Genomic DNA, 20,547 nt, shown 5'->3' on the forward strand with positions numbered 1-20,547 from the left:
TACTTCAGACAACTGAGGCAGGCTGTACGGAATGCTGAGTCTGTAAGAGGAATGACCCTAAATCCACAACAGACGTAAGAATATACTTTAATATGATTTAATACTTTATTATGATACAGTAACTGCAAGATTTTCAATGCATTAAACCATTCAACAAGTAAAACTTAAGGTGTTTCTACAATAACCTCGACATGAATTTATCTTCATTGTGCTGACAATAAATTTAGAATTGTATTTTTTCAGGTTGGAAACAGGACAGAATAAGGATGCTAAGGCAGCTCTCCCTGTTATTCCGCACGCTGAGGTTGCAGCAGTTCTGCTTAATGCTCTGTCCTATATGCATCAGTGCACAACACAAAATGAGCACAACCCACTGTCATATAAATAAGAATGCTCATTTCTTGAGCTCCAAACGTGACTTTTGTTGCACAGTAAAATTATGCAACAAAATGTGATGTTCATTGGCGATTTTGTTCAACCGTTTGAATCGGATGCATGTGTTTGGTGACGACTTCTTGTTATAATTCTGTAATCACTGTATAATATATGTCAGTTTTATTGAAACATAAAGTTTCTGTCAGGGTATTGTATTTTGTGTGTTGCTGTGGCTATGACAAGATGTTTGCAGACACAAAAGGAAACCGTCTCAAGAAAGAAAAACAACAAAAACAAAAACAAACACAATGATGTCATGAGAAAATATTCCAGAAAAACTACAGTAAGTAAACATGAAAACCAATTTAACTAGCTTTCTGGAATCAAGAATTAGATGAAACTGTTTTAAGAGGATGCACTACGTAACTTAGTTTACCATCAATTAACAAGGAAGAGGGCATGTTAATTGATGAATCTTTACTGAGATGATATCAATTAACAAGGCACTAGGCCTTGTTAATTAATGAACCCTTACTGACATGACTTGCTCATCAATGAACCAGGGATTAGGCCTTGTTATGGGTTGAGGCTTTGTTCAAGGCTGGGAGATACAGTAACAATCACCCCACAGTATTAATCCGTGTGATCTTTCAAAGGAGAAAAAAGGTTGAACCATACAACACCTGTGTTCTAATGCACTAAATACACAAGTATCAATAATGCTTGCTGTGAGATTATGAGAATAACCATTGATTCTATTTTCACATTGGTTTACCATTCACTTAATGCAAGTATAATCATATTGACTGTTTTCTTCAGAAATTGAGTCGACGGGATGTGACAAGCGGACCTTCCCAGTCATAAGAAAGCAAAATATGAACAAGTATTGAAGAACGCACAACTACAATGCTACCCCATTGTTTTTGATTGTATATTTCATAATAATGTGTAACATATTTTCCGTAAATGTGTAAATGGAATGTTTTTGTATGAAATTTAATCTTCCTTCCCGAAGTTAACTAAACATCTAGTGTAAGCTTGACACTGTCCATTTGTTTGGGGTAATTTAATTCGCATGAAAGACGGGAGTATTATAAAAGTGAAACAAATTCCGCATTGTAGAATACCATTTCCATCAACAGTGCAGTATTGACCATGGAGCACTATCAAGCGAACATCAAATTATTTCAATCTTATGATATGCTAAATTCCTTGTTCACGCGTCATAAACCAAATTCAGCACATTACAACTTTCACCACCTAAACAACCCACTCCTCGGCGCATTATCGCGATGATGACACTGCAAGATATCAAACCAGCCTACAACTCAGCAGAAACAATTTCAAAATGTTTTTATACAAATTTTATCCAATAAAAATGCAGCAGAGTAGCGAGGGAAATGGAAGCAGTGTGACTCGCCACACCTCAAATATGGTTCCCTTGCCATGTGAATAAAATGACAATGCACAAAGTCGAACGAAGGCCATTCTGTGTTTTTTACAGGCACAAGGTGGATAAGAACTTACTAGTATTTGGCTTACCACTGATGATCACGAGATAAACCCCCCACCCCCACCCCCACCCACCAAAAAAATATGAAATACCAACATGTCAAATATTCCACCACTATAAGTACTAGTAACATATATTCCATTATATCAGTACTGCTGTTTGTAAGAAAATAAATAAAATTACAAGCGTACAATCGCGATTCAGAAGTGCAATACGTTGTACCAGGGAGCCTATATAGAGTATTGTAGAGTATCCCTGGTTGAACTTGGACTTTCGTCCCTCATAACAAAGCCCGTGGGAGACCAAACCCAGTCATAGCTGGTGAATGTGCACTCAAGTGTAACGGCTACCGATTGTCTGCTTCATTTGGTGACACGCCGAGGTCTCATAAGGTGGGGCCCATAGTGTGTTCAGAAAGATGATGAATTGATGGGCATTTTAGAAGTATGGCGAGTCACAAGAAATACCGTTGTCAAACAAAATAATATACACTATGTTGTTATCTATAAAGAATGTATGTAGAGATGTTGGGTTTTGTAAATCCATCTCTGAATTTGCGTTCGATCCAATCAAAAATCATCTCAGTAGAGATGGTGAACAACTGGAAACTGTCATTTGTCCAAGTACAAAGCAGGACTTGAAACTGACAAGCGTTTGCACCAGTTTCCATGAGATCCAGTCATCCGAGAAAAACGGATGTAGTTTCTTTGCAACCCATAGACATAAAAACATGTCATATGTACAAGTATCACACCTGCTTAATTACATAATGTGAATGAGACAGGACTCGGGTGCATGAGTCATCAATCAATTTATTTTGTTTATGGCGTATAGCCTGGTAGGTGTTAAGTTTAAATGGCATGTGGTCAATGATTGAAGCTGTGTATTGCATATTGTCTTTAGCAGGCAGGCAGCCATACATATAGGTGTCAATAAACCAGACATTAAGCTTTCTCTGTGATAGAGGCTGTTTCGTACAATCAACATGTTGTTTTTTTTATGTAACGAGTCGATTATTTACTTGTTTGTGTACACAACCAAGATTAGACTACTGCTCACGACCTCATACTCCGGGCATGCATACTGTTTCAAGCTCCGCGAACCTATTCACTGCGCATGCGTTATGGTCGCAGCGCAGCTCAACTGTTGAAACAACTTCTTCCCCCAGCGCTGGGGGAAATTTAGTGAGTCGCTTGAACTCCGAATTCGCGGGTTTCTTTCCATCGCGTTTTTTTTCCTTATAGGTTGAATTGGCATTTTTTATGATTTGTTTCAGTAACTGCATACCGAAAGGTTTCAGAATCTGCAAAATGTTTTCCTATTTTTATGTGACCTTTTAGAAAGTTTCGTTCCATGAGATAACCTATCAAAATAATACAACATATCAATAATGCCCTATGTTCCAGGGTGGGCAGTTCTCTATGGAGGTCTTGATGTTTCTTTTTCTTTGGGAGCAGTGTCTGGCCAGCACTATGTTGCACCATGTTCAGTTTATTAATTTGCGTCTCCAGTCCAACATGAAATTTATCATCTCGAAAACGTTGGGATGGGCTTTTCCAACAAGTTACTTTAACCTCCCATGCCAACCTCCAACCTGTTATTTGTCCAGGGCACATTTCTGTCATGGGGTTCCATTCCTGAAGGATATTGTTTAGTTATGTTAAATATAGCAGTATGTGTTAACTGCAACTAGCCCGTGTACAACAGGTGTAGTCCCACGAAGCCTAAAATTATTCAGTTAGGTACAGTTCATTCGGCTTATGGGACTTCATGCCTCAATGATTTTATGGGATTATGGTGGATTGTTGCTGGGTTTACCACAGAAAAGAAGAATCAACAGAAACAACAAAAATCAAATATGACTGTGAAATATTTCAAAGGGTGATCTATCCCATCTGTATCACTAGTTCTATTGGTAAAGGTTGGATCGACCACATGATTTATAGCAACGTATACTGTGACGTGTTATCACAGCACAATCTCTATCATTTAGCATATTATCAGAGGTGACAAGGTGATATTGTTTATGGTTATTATTATTCACTGTTCCCAAACACAAAATAAGTGGGATATTGAGTCGGAATTCTTTTCTAAACACCTTGCGCGTAGTGAAAGAAACACCCATGCATCTTCACTCCACCGAGCACTGTAGTAAGAGCATCAGCATCCTACCCCTAACAGAGTGACCCCTGTCCACTGAACAGTGGTCTGTCCCACTCTTATTTCACGCCCCAATTACCTCGTTAATTATGTCGAGGGGTCAAACTGTAATTAGCCTTTGAGATTTATTAGGTGTGAATTTGAGGTTTGCGGACCGTTTTACCATCACCCACCAGTTATCTCCCCTTGTGGGTCTTTACAAATTGTAAATGTCTTGTAAACATCATCTTTCCAAACATTTAAATGTCTTGTAAACATCATCTTTACATAAGATTTACAAGCTTGTAAAGGTGGACTTTTTTTTCCAGTGACTAGTATTTGTTTTTGGAATATAGTTAAGATCGGTGGTACTCCATCCTAATATATATTTGCAAGAGTGGTATGAGTATTTTATAATTAGTAATATGTACGAGGACACGGCAGGTTTGCAAGATCTAAATACAAGTTACATGGGTGATTATTAGCCTACGGATAGTAATGTTACAACAGTTCTGGATTTTCCCATAACAGCAGATGAGGTTACCAAAGCAACAAATACTCTCAAATGCTCTAAATCTGTAGGTGATGAAAAGTTAATCACTGAATTCTTTAAATATTCTTCTGACATTCTTGTTCCGTATTTAACCGTTTTATTCAACATGATTTTCCTGTGTTTCCTGCTCAGTGGTCGGTCGGTTTTATTGTCCCTATTCATGAAAAGGGAGCTCGAGATTCAGTTTCAAATTACAGAGGAATTACTATCCTCAGTGTATTTAGTAAATTGTACATATCAGTTATTAACAACAGACTCAATTTTGGAGTGAAGCTTATGTTAAAATACCTGGAGCACAGGCAGGGTTTAGAACAGGATATACAACTGTCGATAATATTTTCATTCTCCACTCTATTAAACAGAGGATTCTAGCAAAAAAGGGTAAACTGTTGATTTGGTTAATAGATCGAAATTATGATTAGTTTTGCAACAGAAAGGATTATCACCCAGGGTGTTAGGCTGCATTAAATACATCTATAGCTGTGTTAAATCCTGTGTTGAAGCTAATAATTCTTTTCCACAGCTGTTTGATTATAATATTGGAGTTCGCCAAGGCTGTGTCTTGAGCCCTTTCTTTTTTCTACTTTTATAAATGATCTAGCCGATCTTATTAAAACGTTGTGCTACCCAGGAATCCCGCTTCACCCAGAATTAACCCAGCTGCTTTTACTTCTATTTGCGGATGGTGTTATTCTATTCTCTGACACCATTCATGTTCTTGAACAGCATTGCAAGGAATATCAGCTACATGTCAACTTAGATAAATCCAAAATTGTTGTGTTTAGATATGGTGGCACCCTTACTAAGCACGAAAAATGGTATTTAGGAGGTAAGTTAATTGACTATGTTTCATCATATAGATATCTAGGAATAGTCTTTTCACAAACATTGTCATGTCACAAGCACTTTGAGAGCTCTGTTTTACAATCCAAAAAGATTTTGTTTGGTATTTTGGTATCAAAGTTTAACATATGAAATGTGATGTGTTCTTTAGAATTTTTGACACTAAAGTAATGCCTATTTTGCTTTATGGTGCAGAAGTATGGGGTCTAGACTGTGACAGTAATTCCACTATTGAAACAGTTCATACCCTAGCCTGTAAACATTATCTCGGTGTTAAACTGTATACTCCTAATCACGCTGTACGTGGCGAAATCGGGAGATATCCCATGTATATCTTTGCATACAAACGATGTATTATGTATTGATACTGTTAAACATGCCTTGTACACGTTTTCCTGAGATATGTTACAATTTACTACTGTTAGATGATTCAAATGGTAAAATTAACTGGACATCAAAACTGAAAAACTTATTGTATGCAATGTGTTTTGGGTACGTATGGGAAAATCAATTCATACCCAATGTAAACCTTTTCATTTCTGAGTTCACAGCTACAGCCCGAAACATATATTTACAGTAATGGCATTTCTCTCTGTATACCGGCCCTAAAACCGTTTTATCTTCTCAATTTTAACCTCTTTTTGGTATTGAGCCATATCTGCATTGCATAGCTATCAAGAAATTCCGTATTGCTTTAGCTAAATTCGGGTGTAGTTCACACCAATTGAATATAGAAATGGGTAGGTATACAAAAACACCAAAAAGCTTAAGATTGCGTGAAATGTGTCCCTGTAAGTACGTGGAAAATGAGTATTATTTCTTGTTGATATGCACTGTTACGATGACGTACGTAACCTTTCATTCCCGCTCATGTTTTCACTCATCCAACCGTGAGTAAATCCAACCGACTAATGTGCGATGCTACTCCTATGGTCTTACGAAATCTTGCCATGTTTATATTTTACGTAAATGATCGGCGTCACCCCAGCTTGAAGGCTGCAAATGTATCTGTATCGTGGACCGATGGCCTACATTCACATGCATAAAGAAGGAAAGGAAAGAAAGGTATATTGGCTAATGAACGTTACGTTGACTGATTGGTTATCATATGTCTATCATTATGCTTCATTTGTTAAAATGTTATATTTCTTTCCAATATTGTTTTATTTACAAAGTACAGAAAGGCACATTTGTTAATCTTAAATCGATTTAACATTTGTAAAATCTTGATCTCCTAGATCTCATGTTTTTAGATGCATTCTTTCCTACCTTGTTCTTTATGTAATGCTGACCGTCGTCATATTTCTTGAATATTACTGAACCTCACTCACCCATGTGACCAGCTAGCCGTTTCGGACACAAGCAGGGTTATTCTAGAATATGCTTGGGGAAACCTGAGATAAGGAGAATTGTTCCAAGTAGACATTCTATCAAAGTGATACACGTACCTTGTTATGGTTCAGTAAGATAACATTGTCAAACGTCAGATCTGTGACAGTAATGACTGTGTCGTCCTTCGGAATGAGAATCCACTTTGAGAAATGTCTCAACACCGACTTCTTGCCGACCTTTATATCAAGCTCCATACCCTGATAAAGAAATTTGCACGTTGATCCACATGAGTGATTTGAAGTAATGCCGGCAATATTTCAGCCATATCGTTACTAAGAACAAGCTATAATTTCATAATGCATAAAGGTAAATAATAAAAAAATTGTTGGCGTACAACAGTAGTAACAACAAGAGTGAGTAAGTTAAACTTTAAAGTCACATTGGCAATATTCTGGACATATTCTGACTACAGTAGATGCAATTAAATGTTAAAATAACTGTCGACAATGGACAGTAAAATAATTACATTGTCACAAAGAATTAAAAATAGCAAGTAACCTTTAACTTTCCAAACATAGTACAGACTATACAAAATAAATTGGGCTGGAGACCACCAGCAACTGAAGGTAGGTCTCCATGCAAAGGACAGTAACAACTAGAATATTAATAATGAAGATTTTATGAATATCAACTTCTTTATATGAGAACACAACGTTTCGGAGTTAATGCTTACTCCTTCATCAGGTGATTGAGAATGGGGTACAGATCTATATTTATATGTACAGGTAAAACAATAACAAAGTAACAAGTGGAATGAATTAACGAAAGCTGGAAGCCAGTATAAACAAGCGTTGATAGGAACCCGACAGTTATGATAACAATGATAGAAGCCAATGGTAATACATTACAGATGATGGGATATGTTTACATAACACAGGTAGGGGGTAAGGACGATGTACATGATTGGGGATAAGGATGGAAGCCAATGGTGGATGATGTTTACATAACACATGATTGGGGATTAAGGATGATGTACATGGCTACATGAGGGTTGATGGGCATGTTTACATGGGGGTTGATGATGTACAAACACAAGTAGATAAGGATGTACACGGGTAGATTGGCTATACATGAATTACATAGATAGAATGTACACAGATAGATGAGATTAATTTATCAATAAGTCCCAGGCACTTGGTAGGTACACTCCTTGGTCACGGTTGATTGCTGGTTTCTGTCTCCGGATCTCGATGGCTTCTTGCAGTTTCCTTTGGCGCCAGTTGTTGTTGTTGGTAGATAGTATCCTAGTGTCCTCCCATCGGATTGAATGTCCAGGGTTCTTGAGAATGTGTTCAGAGATGGCCGATTTCTGGTCGAGTTTGCTGACAGAGGTCTGGTGTTCCTTCATTCTGGTGTTGATTGGTCTCAGCATTTCTCCAATGTATAGGTCGCCACAGTTGCACGGGATCTGGTAGATGCATCCTCTCGGGTTAGGGTGTTCACAGCTGGGTCCTTTACCGTTGGCTTTTAGGTAGGTCTTGATGGTCTTGCCACTGGAGAAGGTAACATCGATGCTGGCTTTGATCTTGATGAGGCGTGATATTTGATGACTGATGGGGCCAAGGTAGGGTATGGTTACTCTGATGGGTGATGGAGAAGGCTTGAGGCGGGGTTCTCGGTCCTTGAGGGTCTTGTTGATGGTGGCTGTGACGAGCTGGGGAGGGTAACCGTTTAGTGTGGTGAATGTCTTTCTGAGGTGGTCCAGTTCATTGTTTAGGGCATCAGGATGGCAGAGGGCTTTGGCACGTCTGGTAAGGGTGGCGATGATAGCTTGCTTGATCTGAGGATGGTGGCAGGAGTTGTAGTGGATGTACTGGTCGGTGTGCGTCGGCTTGCGGTATACTGAGGTTCTGAGTCCATCGTCTGAGGTGTTGAGGGACACATCAAGGAAGGGCAGGTGTTGGTTGGTCTCAGCCTCCATGGTGAACTTGATTCTTGGATGTTGGTCGTTGAGGTGGTTGAGGAGCTCGCTGGGGTCGTTGTCATTGGCGATGGTGGTGAAGGTGTCGTCGACTTTGCGGTACCAACAGAGGGGCTGGAACGGAGCTGTGGAGAGGGCTGCTTCCTCGAAGGAGGTCATGAAGATTTCTGTAATGAGAGGAGAAAGAGGTGAGCCCATGGGGAGACCGTGGATCTGCTTGTATATCTTACCATTAAATGTGAAGTAGGAGGTGTCAAAGCAGCTGCGGGCGAGGTTGATGGTGCTGTCTATGGTGAGGTGGGTGTCCAAGTCATCTATCCTGTTGGCTAACTTGCTGCAAAGGATGTCCAGGGCTTCTTCTAGTGGGATGTTGGTAAAGAGGTCCACGACGTCGTAGCTGACCATGGTGCCCGTGAGGTTGGATTCTTTCAGCTGGTTGACAAAGGATGAAGAGTCGGTGATGTAGGACTTGCCATCTTTGCCAAATGGAGCGAGGAGACGTGAGAGGAACTGGGCGGTGTTGTAGAAAACTGAACCTCTGGAGCAGACTAGGATCCGGGCTTTGGGCAGGTTCTTGTGGATCTTGATGGTAGCTCTTTCGTATGGGGCTTGGGAGTTGATAGGGTTCAGCTGGTTGAAGATGATGTCGTTGATTTCTCTCTTCTCATGAAGGTCCTTCAGGGTTTTCTTGTGTTGTCTTTCCAGTCTGGCCGTCGGATCTTTCTTGATGTTGAGGTAGGTGGTGGTGTCTGAGAGGCTGTTGTTGACCAGCTGGAGGAATTCCAGGGTGTCCATGATGACTGCTGCCTTGCCCTTGTCAGCTTCGGTGATGGTGATGGTGTCATCCTTCTTGAGTTCGGTGATGGCCTGTCTCTCTTGGTGCGTGAGGTTGGAGCGGGGCTTGGGAGCTTGCTTGATGGTGTCTATAATCTGGTGTCGGAGATAGTCTACGTTGCCATTGGGAGCCAGTTGTTGAAGTCCTCTTTCAATGCTGGTGATGAAGGCATCTGTGTTGATCTTGGCGGTGACTGGGACATACTTCAGGCCTTTGGCGCTTGTTTATGCTGGCTTCCAGCTTTCGTTAATTCATTCCACTTGTTACTTTGTTATTGTTTTACCTGTACATATAAATATAGCTCTGTACCCCATTCTCAATCACCCGAAGAAGGAGTAAGCATTACTCCGAAACGTTGTGTTCTCATATAAAGAAGTTGATATCCTCTAGAGCAAAACCCTTGATAAAAAGCAGGCTATAGATTTGACAACAACTGAAGGTAGATCACTGTACTCGGGCCCCTTTTTACTTACAGTGCCTTTGCTACCTGCATGGACCCTAGTTGTATCATCCCTTAAGCCGTTGTAGGAACGTTTCACCACAATTTTAGAACACAAAAATACTACTTTACAAAAATCCGCTAGGTTTAAATTTCCTTTGGTGGTTTTGGGGACTTGCGTGTCCTCTCAGGAGGACAATAATTCTACACCTTTGACCGCGAGTTGCTCATCAAGTAGTATATACTATGGGGGTACGAGAGCAGTTCAAACTAATTAGTAATTAATAACAAAGATCTTGACCCCCTTTGAAAAACACCAAACCCCAGATGACACAATCCGTCTCCCATTTATAGGAGCCTTAAAACTTGTAGGGCACCATGAGTTTCGGCAACCCCAATGCAATGGAAAAAAGAGCCGAACGTTTCCAGTTTTTTTCAACACACCCATTGCATGCAGACAAATGGGTGAAAGAACTGTGAATCATCTTGTTTGGTTGGTTTGCAGTGCTCCCAGGTCTTGTGGAAGACGTTCCAGAGAAAAACAGCAGCTAGCGAGCCTCACCAAGCGGTTGTATAAATCTGAATGCTGGGCGCAGTAGGCGGTGGTTCTGCAGCAGGAAATACGCTGTTGGCAGACGTCTTGCTAGCGATCAAGATAGCCGAGAACACCGGATTTGGAGCTTCTCTCCAGCAGATGGTTCCATGGCTGTATTCCATATCTCGTACAGCCTTGTGGATCCAATACGGAAGCGTTTTTTTACCCTGCTTGGAGCAACCACACCATGAAGAGAGCGTATTTCTTGGATGTCCTCTGAAGACAAGTCTCTTTTGGGTGGCATAGTTTTCTGGGTATATCCTATACTTACAAAAAACAAATGTCCATATAGAAATCCCAATACTATGCCAATACCATACCAGGAATCCCAGTACTATACCAAGAATCCCAATACCATACCAATACTATACCACCACCACCGTCTACGAGATGGAGATGACACTAAAAACATAGGAGTAGAAAAAATATTGTACACACAATTCGAAATATGTACTGTGCTGTGTATACATCTTGAGCATGCATATTGTATATGGCAGGGGAAATCCACCTCACTTCCCATTCGACGAGTTCCGAAATGCCCTACAAATCCTTGCAAGATCTAGAACACATTGCCGAGAAAATAGAAACTCCTACCATACTTGGGCATATTTCTCCCGAAACAGCTAAGTAGTGGAAGAACTGGTCTCTCGGTTGTTTGTATCCAGTAACCTATAAGGGGAAGATTTTGTTCTGTATTTCTACTGGCCATGTTTTTGTGTAGACCTTGAAATTTCTAGTGTACAGTATCTATCATTCTTTCTTTTGTGGGGTTCTTTTCGGTCTGCCAATGGAGCAGAGAATTGGAGTTTTGCTGTTTCGAAGAGCATTGTGTGGATGGCATTTCTCTCTGTATACCGGCCCTAAAACCGTTTTATCTTCTCAATTTTAACCTCTTTTTGGTATTGAGCCATATCTGCATTGCATAGCTATCAAGAAATTCCGTATTGCTTTAGCTAAATTCGGGTGTAGTTCACACCAATTGAATATAGAAATGGGTAGGTATACAAAAACACCAAAAAGCTTAAGATTGCGTGAAATGTGTTCCTGTAAGTACGTGGAAAATGAGTATTATTTCTTGTTGATATGCATTGTTACGATGACGTACGTAACCTTTCATTCCCACTCATGTTTTCACTCATCCAACCGTGAGTAAATCCAACCGACTAATGTGCAATGCTACTCCTATGGTCTTATGAAATCTTGCCATGTTTATGTTTTGCTGTTTCGAAGAGCATCGTGTCCTCCAAGCCATTCGATTTCTTTTTCTTGATGGAATCCACATAAGGGTACATGTACGTCTCTTGTCTCCACTCCATCTACAGTTGGAACCAGCTATAGTATGGTTCTCTGGTTTCCACGATAGGTTGTAGAAGCAAATTTCCAACACATGTATTCTCCAGGAAGCATGTCGTATGTAGCGTTGTTTTGTTGGCTTTGGTTGGTTTCGTTTCTTCTATTGCATTTTTGTGTAGTCTTTTGAGATCTTGCACTACAGATTCCATAGCAAGTGCTCGACGAACAGATCCCTCCATAGCATCTGGCAATGATACGACAGACACTGGATTCCAATAGATAGGAGTGCCATTTTCTGTTTTGAAACTCCTGCTAGGCTCTATACGGAAAGAAATTGTCCCATAGGGAGTCCAGTGTGTAGTTCGTCCAGACCTACTGTATGCCTCTTCCACAAACTGGTTGCATGCCAAAAGAATTCATTCAAACCCTTTGTTTGCCCAAATTGCTATTGGTTCGTTGTTGTTTTCCGAAAGGACTCTGTAGGATGCCTGGCTGGAGTCCCATTTGGATTTCTGTATGTGCCATCAAAGAATGGAATAGCTTTTTGTCTCCAAAAGACAAGACAGGCGGATTGAGCTAAGGTGGGAGAGACCATTTTTGACTCTTCCCAGTGCTTTTTTTTAAAAATCTCTGCATAGTTTTTTTGCCAGTGACGATCTCTTTGAAGCGATGGCCTTCCTCCATTCGTTTTTCTTCATTCTGTTTGTATTCCTCCTAGACAATTCCATGCATCTCTACAGCATTCTTCTGCATTGGCAGCATGCAAAATCTCTTCCAGTCATCTTCCGCGATCTCTCGTCGACCCGCACAGTATAGTACAAACAACCACAATATCCGGTACCTCCTTTGTCTCATATTTAGAAGTTTCTACACCGATGGCATTTTGGGGGTTTTTTTTTCGCGCCATTTCGAAAGCAACATGTTTGTTTGAAGGTAGCATTGTATCTGGATTTGGACCTTGGGGATGTAGTTGTGTTGGCCTACGACTTCGAGATAGTATAGTTCTTGTATGGGATGCTTTCTTGTAGCATTGTAGTGGTCCTATTTCTACTCCTGTAGCTGTTTCAGCCAAAATGTCTACTCAGAATAGAGAACACACGCGAATCCAAAATTGTCTGTAGCCCATTCTACGGCATGGTTCCATCTAGCATCGTCTTCCACGTTGGCTTTGGTTGGTTGTACTTGGATTCTGAATACTCTTCCCGTGCCGGTGTGTGCATACCAACCCACGAAGATGGTCCCCTGGGGTCTGTCTGCAAGCACTATGCAACGGTCTAGACATTTCTATAGATTCTCCCACTGTTTTGCTGGTGGTTGTACAATGAATAGGTTTCCCCCGAGAACAGCTCTAGTGCTTCGTCCACCAAATCATTTGCCATTGCGGTGTTGGTTCCATGCGTGTACAAAGAGACCTCTATGTGAGTACAACCTCAAGTCTGGACATCTGGATGGAGAAAGGTTTTCTGCAGGTGTTCGTTGGAACAATGTGCATAGTCGGGCAAATGGCCACTCATGTGTTCTCGTACTTCTCCGTCTTCAAAATTGGAAACTACCTTCTTGTAGATTTTTGTTTGCATGGTATAGCCATTCCATGGCCAGGTTCCGACCCAAGTACAGATGTGGTTGCCTACACTCTTTGTATTGTCCAGGATGGTGGGTCCGTCACAGGCCATGGCAGCTGCAAGATCTCTTTGGTTTCAAAAGTCATGTATCCTTTGTAGGTATTCCACGAGACACTTTCTATCTAGGGTGCCAGAGAATACAGACCATAGCCATGAGTCAACTGAATTTGTTCAAATTTAGAAATACTGGCCCACGTGTATAGATTCCCATTGTGTCTTTGCTACACAGCTGTTTTCTTTCTTGATCCTTTGTACAGTGCTCGTATTGCAGAGGGTGCCTCTATGGCATATTGTAGTGTATGTACGATTTTGGTTTGCATATAGCCCTCCTCTTGCTCGAAAGATTCGTGTACGAAAGAAACTACCATAGATGCTGTTCCTTTTTCTCCAATGGTGCAATACACACCTCCTTTTCTATAGACACAGTCTTTTTGCTGAAGATAGCCAAATCCGTATATATCGTCCACAAACGTGGGTAGGCCTTCCAGTGGTTGGAGGTTTGTTTTGCCTAGACTGCCATCGAGATGGGCAATGTCTGGTAGAAGATTTCTCCCCACAGTATTTTCCAGTAGGAGGTGGGATGCCACCGCTTTTTCGACTCGCAAGCCCATATTTTCGAAAATTGCTTCGGTTGCCATATTTCTGTAAATATAGATAGGTTGCTGTATACCTATTTGGGCACCAATATCTAATTGAAAAATCTCGAAACACAACTGGGTTGCCGAAACTCATAGTGCCCTACAGGATTTAAGGCTCCTATAAACAAAGCACATGTTTACTCATATGGTTACACAGACACACACCCTATATTTTGTGCTCTCAGCTGGCATGACACAGCGTGCTGCTGTAACCCAGTTATCGATCGATTCCCCATTTAGAGATATGTGTAGTAAAGAGAATATAACCAGCTCACTGTGTTAGTGAGAGACACCGACAAGGGAGGCTGACTGATGGTTCTAAACCTGACTGTATCAGAATAATGGAAGTGTACATGTTTCATATGGAGGTCGCTCCCTAGCTCACTTCGAATTGAGTAAGTCATGGTAATTGAGAAAATGATGTGAGAACCTGGTCTACTGATGTTCGCAATGCATCTTTGAATAGAGTTACTGAAACCAGCTCTCAGTGATTAAGGGAATTCTCATTATGACGTGACTCACTCAATAGTGTTGGATTAAATAGATCTGAGAGACACCAGCAAGTGAGGCTGACTGACGGTTTTAAACCCGGCTGCATGAGAAAAATGGAAATGTTGATTTATCATATGGAGGTCGCTCCCTAGCTCACTTTGAGATGGGTTAGTCTTGATAAATGAGAGAGCATCCCCATTCAAATGATGTGAGAACCTGGTCTATTATGTTTGCAATGCATCTTTGAATAGAGTTACTCAAAACCAGCTCCCAGTTTCTCAGGGAACTCTCATTATGACGTGACTCAATCAATAGTGTTAGATTACTTAACAGTTTTAATTTGAATTGATGCGTGATTGTCTATTTTTGAACAGCTTAGACATTTTGGGCTTAGATTCCCCATTAAGACGTGTGTGTAGTAGAATACAAGCCCACAGTGGTTGTCGCCCTTCCACTGTGAGCTTGTGTGCATGGGAGACCGATTGTGTCATCTGGGGTTTTGGTGTTTTTGAAAGGGGGTCGAGATCTTTGTTATTGATATTAATTACTAATTAGTTTGAACTGGTCTCGTACCGCTATTACTTATACTACTCATCACAAGGAATGCAAAATGGAGGATCCTCACGTTTAAATATATATTCATGTGATCTTTGATTGGCATTTTTGAATATGCAGAACTGAACACTAAACTGTTCACTAACGAGCTAACAGGGCTAATAGAAGTCAATGGGTACAGCTAACACATGTTATTATTATGAACGCATAAAATATCATTCGATTAACTTGGAAATATACAGATACATAACACACAAAATTGTTGACCATTTTAGAAATGCATGAACTGTAAAGTAACAGCAGTGTGTTTCGTACACATTATTGTTTATACATTGGAACAGTGACGAGGGTATTGTCTTTCATTGTTTTATGTACCATGCATTTGTGAGGTACACACTCTATGCGTAAGTGTTCCCCGGCCTCTCATGTGAAGCTTGTGAGGTTAACTAGAGACCCAAAAGAATTTTCCAGAGGAACCTCTAAAGTTGTGGAGATGGTTGGGATTTTCTTTTTAATGTTTTGCCGTTGACATTTGAAGGTTCAGAAGACGATGTTTCAGATTAATAGCCATACAGACTACTTGTTTGGCATTCAGATGTAGATTTAGTGACCACAAACGAGTATTGAGTGATTGTGTCTGTAGGCAGAGTGGTTGATACTACAAGTTTCTCTGACAGCCAGAGGATGTTACTACAGGGGTGTAACTGCAGGAGAATAAGTGATATTCAACGGAGTTGCTTTCTGGATTGAGAACAGTTTTTTGCCTCAAAGTATGAAATATACATATGAACTTGTGTTTTATTATTTGGGGCTCTCTTTACCACACGGGGCATGACCTCGGTGAAGCAGGATGCTGGCCATCACAGTTTGCGAATTTCGTATCTTTATGACAGTCTGTATCCTCGTGGTGGTCTGCACAACAGTGACACTTCACAAAGCTACCACAGGGAATCTAGCCCCTGAATCAGCATTAGGAGATAGATGACTGGTAGATTGATCAATAGCATCTATTATGTCATCTTTCCATTACCAGGTTGTTCTAGATCCACGAGGATCGACACGCGTGGGATTCGGCACCCCTGCTCCGTTTCCACCGCGGAATGTCGACAATAACATTGTCTTATAGCACTGGCTATCCGAGATGCTGCCACCATGGATACAGGAGTGTTATACACCAGAGAATATGACGTGAATAGCTGAATGTATCTACTAATGTATATGCAGCACTGGTTCAGCTCTTGAGAGATGTACAATATTCAGATGCACCAAAACTGGAGCATGAGCCACTATATTCTGACATAGGTCTCTAGGCAAACATGTAACAAATGATTTCGAATAATAGCATTTATTCTCAGCATCTAAATAATGCTTAATAAAGAATAATGAATGTTTCCATGCATGGGACATGGCATGGCCAGATGATTGACAGAGCATGGCCGTTCAGATGAAGTAAGTGTCGAAGTGGTGTGTTTGGTAAAGGAACACTGTTCCTGGAACCAGTGCCTCCACCACCAGAATCCCTTGCTCCAGCGACACAGGAGCGCATCCCACGGCAAACAAGTTTCCCATTTCAGTCGCCCCGGGCCCACGCGTGGTAAGAGCTGTTAGCACCCTACACGAGGAAGGTGCTCTACACGAGACAAAAACACGTCAGTAACTTGTTCTATTGTCGGTTAAACCGCAACCGCGGCAAAAACTGTTTGAATGTACGTATAATATTTCCAGAAAGACCTTCTTGTATACCTTTGTTCGGAATCAGCTCGTATCATTATTGTAACAAAGTCCTGTATATTCCTGTCGAGACATGACCTTGAATGTGATACATATGTTAATACCTATCGTGGCAAATGCTCGCTATATTTATCTGGTATGCATATATTCTAAGATATTATACTTACTGTGACAAGAGCTTGTTGAATACATCGCGCCGAGCAGAACAGGGCAAAGTTGAGCGTTCTCCGCATCATGTGAATATTCTCCTGTTGGACCAGGTTGTCAATAACTGTTGTCATGTCATCCATAAATGCAACTTCTCCCATAAACTGAACTTTTGTACTGTGCGTCAAGTTACCAATGAGTTTGTATAGACAGGAATCTGAAGTATGCAGGATCAAATGTAATGATCATCTTAACAATAAAGTATTTCATATATATAAAGGTTTGGATAATGTAAACAAATGTTTTATTACGACTATTTCAATATTACTGAACCACAAAAGAAATGTCGCACCGATATCGGTTTCCTGAACCACGGACTTTAATTCATTCTAAGTAACAATTAAAGCGGAGGATTGAATTCAAGCTTGACAATTATGGTTACCACATTTTCGTGAATTTCATTTAGAGTTCGTACATTTAAAACCACCAATAATGTAATCATGTGTGGCCCCTACGGGCATCGAGGAAAGCGTTGCATCGTCTGAACATGGAATGAATTAGTCGATTGACGAAGTTCATTACCCATGAAACGCCTGATCGACTCCAGCCGCAGTTGTCAGCCTTGGTTGGAGGTCATTCAGTCTTCTTTGAATTTCATCCCGAAGGTGACCTACTGAGCTTAAATCTGGACATAGTGCGGACTGGACTAGGGAGGGGTGCCATGTTGTCTTAGGAAGCTCATTATTGCTCTATCGGGGTGTGCGGCACGATCTTTGTCTTGCTGGAAGATGTGATTCGCGTAACGACCAAAATGTAGTACAACGTGGGGTCTTATGACTAGGTCAGCAGCTGTGACGTCCTTTCCTCATCCTGGACCAAAATTCAGGAATATCACGGTGTCAGCTAACTGGTTCAGACCGATTGCACCTCACACCATGATGGTTGGACTACCCCATGAGTCTCTTTCAACAATACACGTATTGGGAAACAGTTCCTATGCCTTCCTCACAATCTCTGCCACCGACTGTCAAAACACAATATCTGTTTCCACATGAGATAAAACCACAGAGTTCCATTATCGATAACGCCCATTTCGATAGTGAGTTACCCATTGAAGTCAGTGCTGGCGGTGATTACCGGTGAGGACAGGACTACGATATGGTCTGTGACAGCAAACATTTCTTCCACGGAAACATCGACGCACTGTTGCGAGTCCCAACGGTTTGGCGTGCTGTTTACGTCGCTCTGGGGAAGCGATCCTGCAGATGGTTGCACACAATCAGTTGGTCGTGATGTTGTGATGCTACTGAACGTTGAGCTCCGCGCAGACAGTCTTGAATGCTGTTAGTGACCTGATACCACTCTTGCAGACTGCAGATTATCCTAACATGAACATTCATATGAGGTCCTCGTCCTCTGTAATTAATCTGTTTTAGATTTAATTAAATATCTCTCTGTGATAATCTAGTTGTTTTACTGTCCTTCGTAGACAGACTATTTACCATTCTCTATTACGTATAATATTAATGGTTCTCGTCACAATATGGCTGAAATATTGCCGATGTGACATTAAATATCAAATCACTCACTCACACACACCCTAACATGAACATTATAATGATTCGCAGTTTGTCCACCTTGCAGTAGTCTAAAGACTCGGTTCTTCTGATTTCTTGTACTGCCATGGCGATTAAGTCAAAACAGACATGGTTTCCAGCGAGTTTCGGAGGGTTTTCATGATGTGCACATGCATTTTCATTTTCACGAATGTCATACCGAACGTTTTACCACGTCTGCCTTTTTTGGCGCTTTTGGCGATATGCTCTTTTATCAGAAAAAACACCGATGTTGGACTGAAAAACATGTTAACTAAACAATACTATCATAATAAAATTATCATTTCGTTAGGACAAAATCTTCCATTTGGTATTGAAATGCAACGTTTCTTTGTGGTTCAGGATATTTCCAATTATGCATATTTATCACATAGATCAAGACCTTTATCACCATACATACATACATACATACATACATACATACATACATACATACATACATACATACATACATACATACATACATACATACATACATACATACATACATACATACATACATACATACATACATACATACATACATACATACACCTTTATCTTCTTAACAAATCAAGTCGTTTCCGTACAGAAATGCTCGAAACGTTCCTCTTTCACAAAACTTTCACAGATTTGCGTGTGATGCCATCTTAGGTTGGGAAAACATATCGGACTTTATTCTGTTGTAATCTGTGCATCACCTTACCTTGTTCATCATCATGCATAATGTAGACAGTCTCCATCCCCTCCATTAAGATTATGTTTGAAATGGTTGTCATTGCGTGGCAGTCAGCGTCTGTTAGATTTACCTCTGGCAAAAGAAACCTTAGGGGTGTAACAACGCGTGGCATTCTTTGCCTGTACTTCGTATTTTCACTTTCTCATCAATATTTGCCTGGTTTTATTATATATTAAGATACTGACTATCTTTTGCCAACGTTCTGTTATCATAAACAGGTGGAACAATAGAGATACATTATTCATAGTTTATGGTTTGAACATTATGCTCTGATGACTTGAAAAGTTGTGGTCTGAGAACCACAAACAACGACTCTACAAGAAACTAAAACAGGAAGGGTCCATACCAGTGAACAAAAAAGCAAATCTAAAGTTAGTTTCTTTAAACAGTATTTCAGTAAAATAGAAGAAGTTTTTTATTGTAACTGTGGCTGGGTGCATATCGAGGTGACATTTGTTCCTCAAGATGAAAGCATGCAGAAACTGTATATCTTCTTTTGTGACCACAGATAATAGCAAGTTTTATATAAAGGTTAGTTACCCCATCATTTTCATAGATTTAATTTAGATGTAAAGAAAACTGAAAGTATTCAGGCGTTGAGCACACGTAGTTTCTAACGTCCATATATACATATAGGTTGTAGCTGTATGAAATGACATAACACTACCGAAGTAAAGTCATTCAGGCCATGTACATAATGTAACCTACCTGAGTCCCAGCGTGTCTGTGTAATAGTTTGTGCCGCTGTGACACATTTGACTAGGATACCAAGAACCAATGGAAATAGCATCTCTGGAAGCAGCAGAGGCGAATACTAAATACCTTCTTGTGGAGCTGTTTATATAGTGTATATTAATCAATAGGGCTTCATGTGTATTCCTGACAATTGACAGGTTTAATGACAATCGTATTTACCTTCATATTCCCTTCCGCAACCAAAGACCTAATGGTATCATATTGCAGGATACTTATTTGTCTTTCCCGCTAACCAGGTGGTTTGTTAGTTCATTACCTGAGTAGAAGTGAGTAATTGGTGGGAATGCCAAATGAGAAAAGTTTAACAATAATATAGACATCGACAAACTGCGGTAGACATGTGAACACAGTAAAGATTTTTGCTTATTGATACG

General features: G+C 40.5%; 1 protein-coding gene across 1 annotated transcript in view; it reads right to left on the reverse strand.

Annotated features, from left to right (window-relative positions):
• The window catches only part of LOC137283825 (probable glutamate receptor), a 30,929-nt gene extending 10,722 nt beyond the window's left edge, over window positions 1–20,207 (reverse strand). The window contains exons 1-4 of the mRNA XM_067815509.1: window positions 20,126–20,207; window positions 19,385–19,489; window positions 17,104–17,300; window positions 6,872–7,012 (exon numbers count right to left, since the gene is read on the reverse strand). Of these exons, the coding sequence (XP_067671610.1) occupies window positions 6,872–7,012; window positions 17,104–17,300; window positions 19,385–19,489; window positions 20,126–20,207 (525 nt within the window). The remainder of the gene's footprint in view (window positions 1–6,871; window positions 7,013–17,103; window positions 17,301–19,384; window positions 19,490–20,125) is intronic.
• Between the last annotated feature and the right edge of the window lie 340 nt (window positions 20,208–20,547).

The sequence above is a fragment of the Haliotis asinina genome, chromosome 5, assembly GCF_037392515.1.
Source record: "Haliotis asinina isolate JCU_RB_2024 chromosome 5, JCU_Hal_asi_v2, whole genome shotgun sequence".
Lineage (NCBI taxonomy): Eukaryota > Metazoa > Mollusca > Gastropoda > Lepetellida > Haliotidae > Haliotis > Haliotis asinina.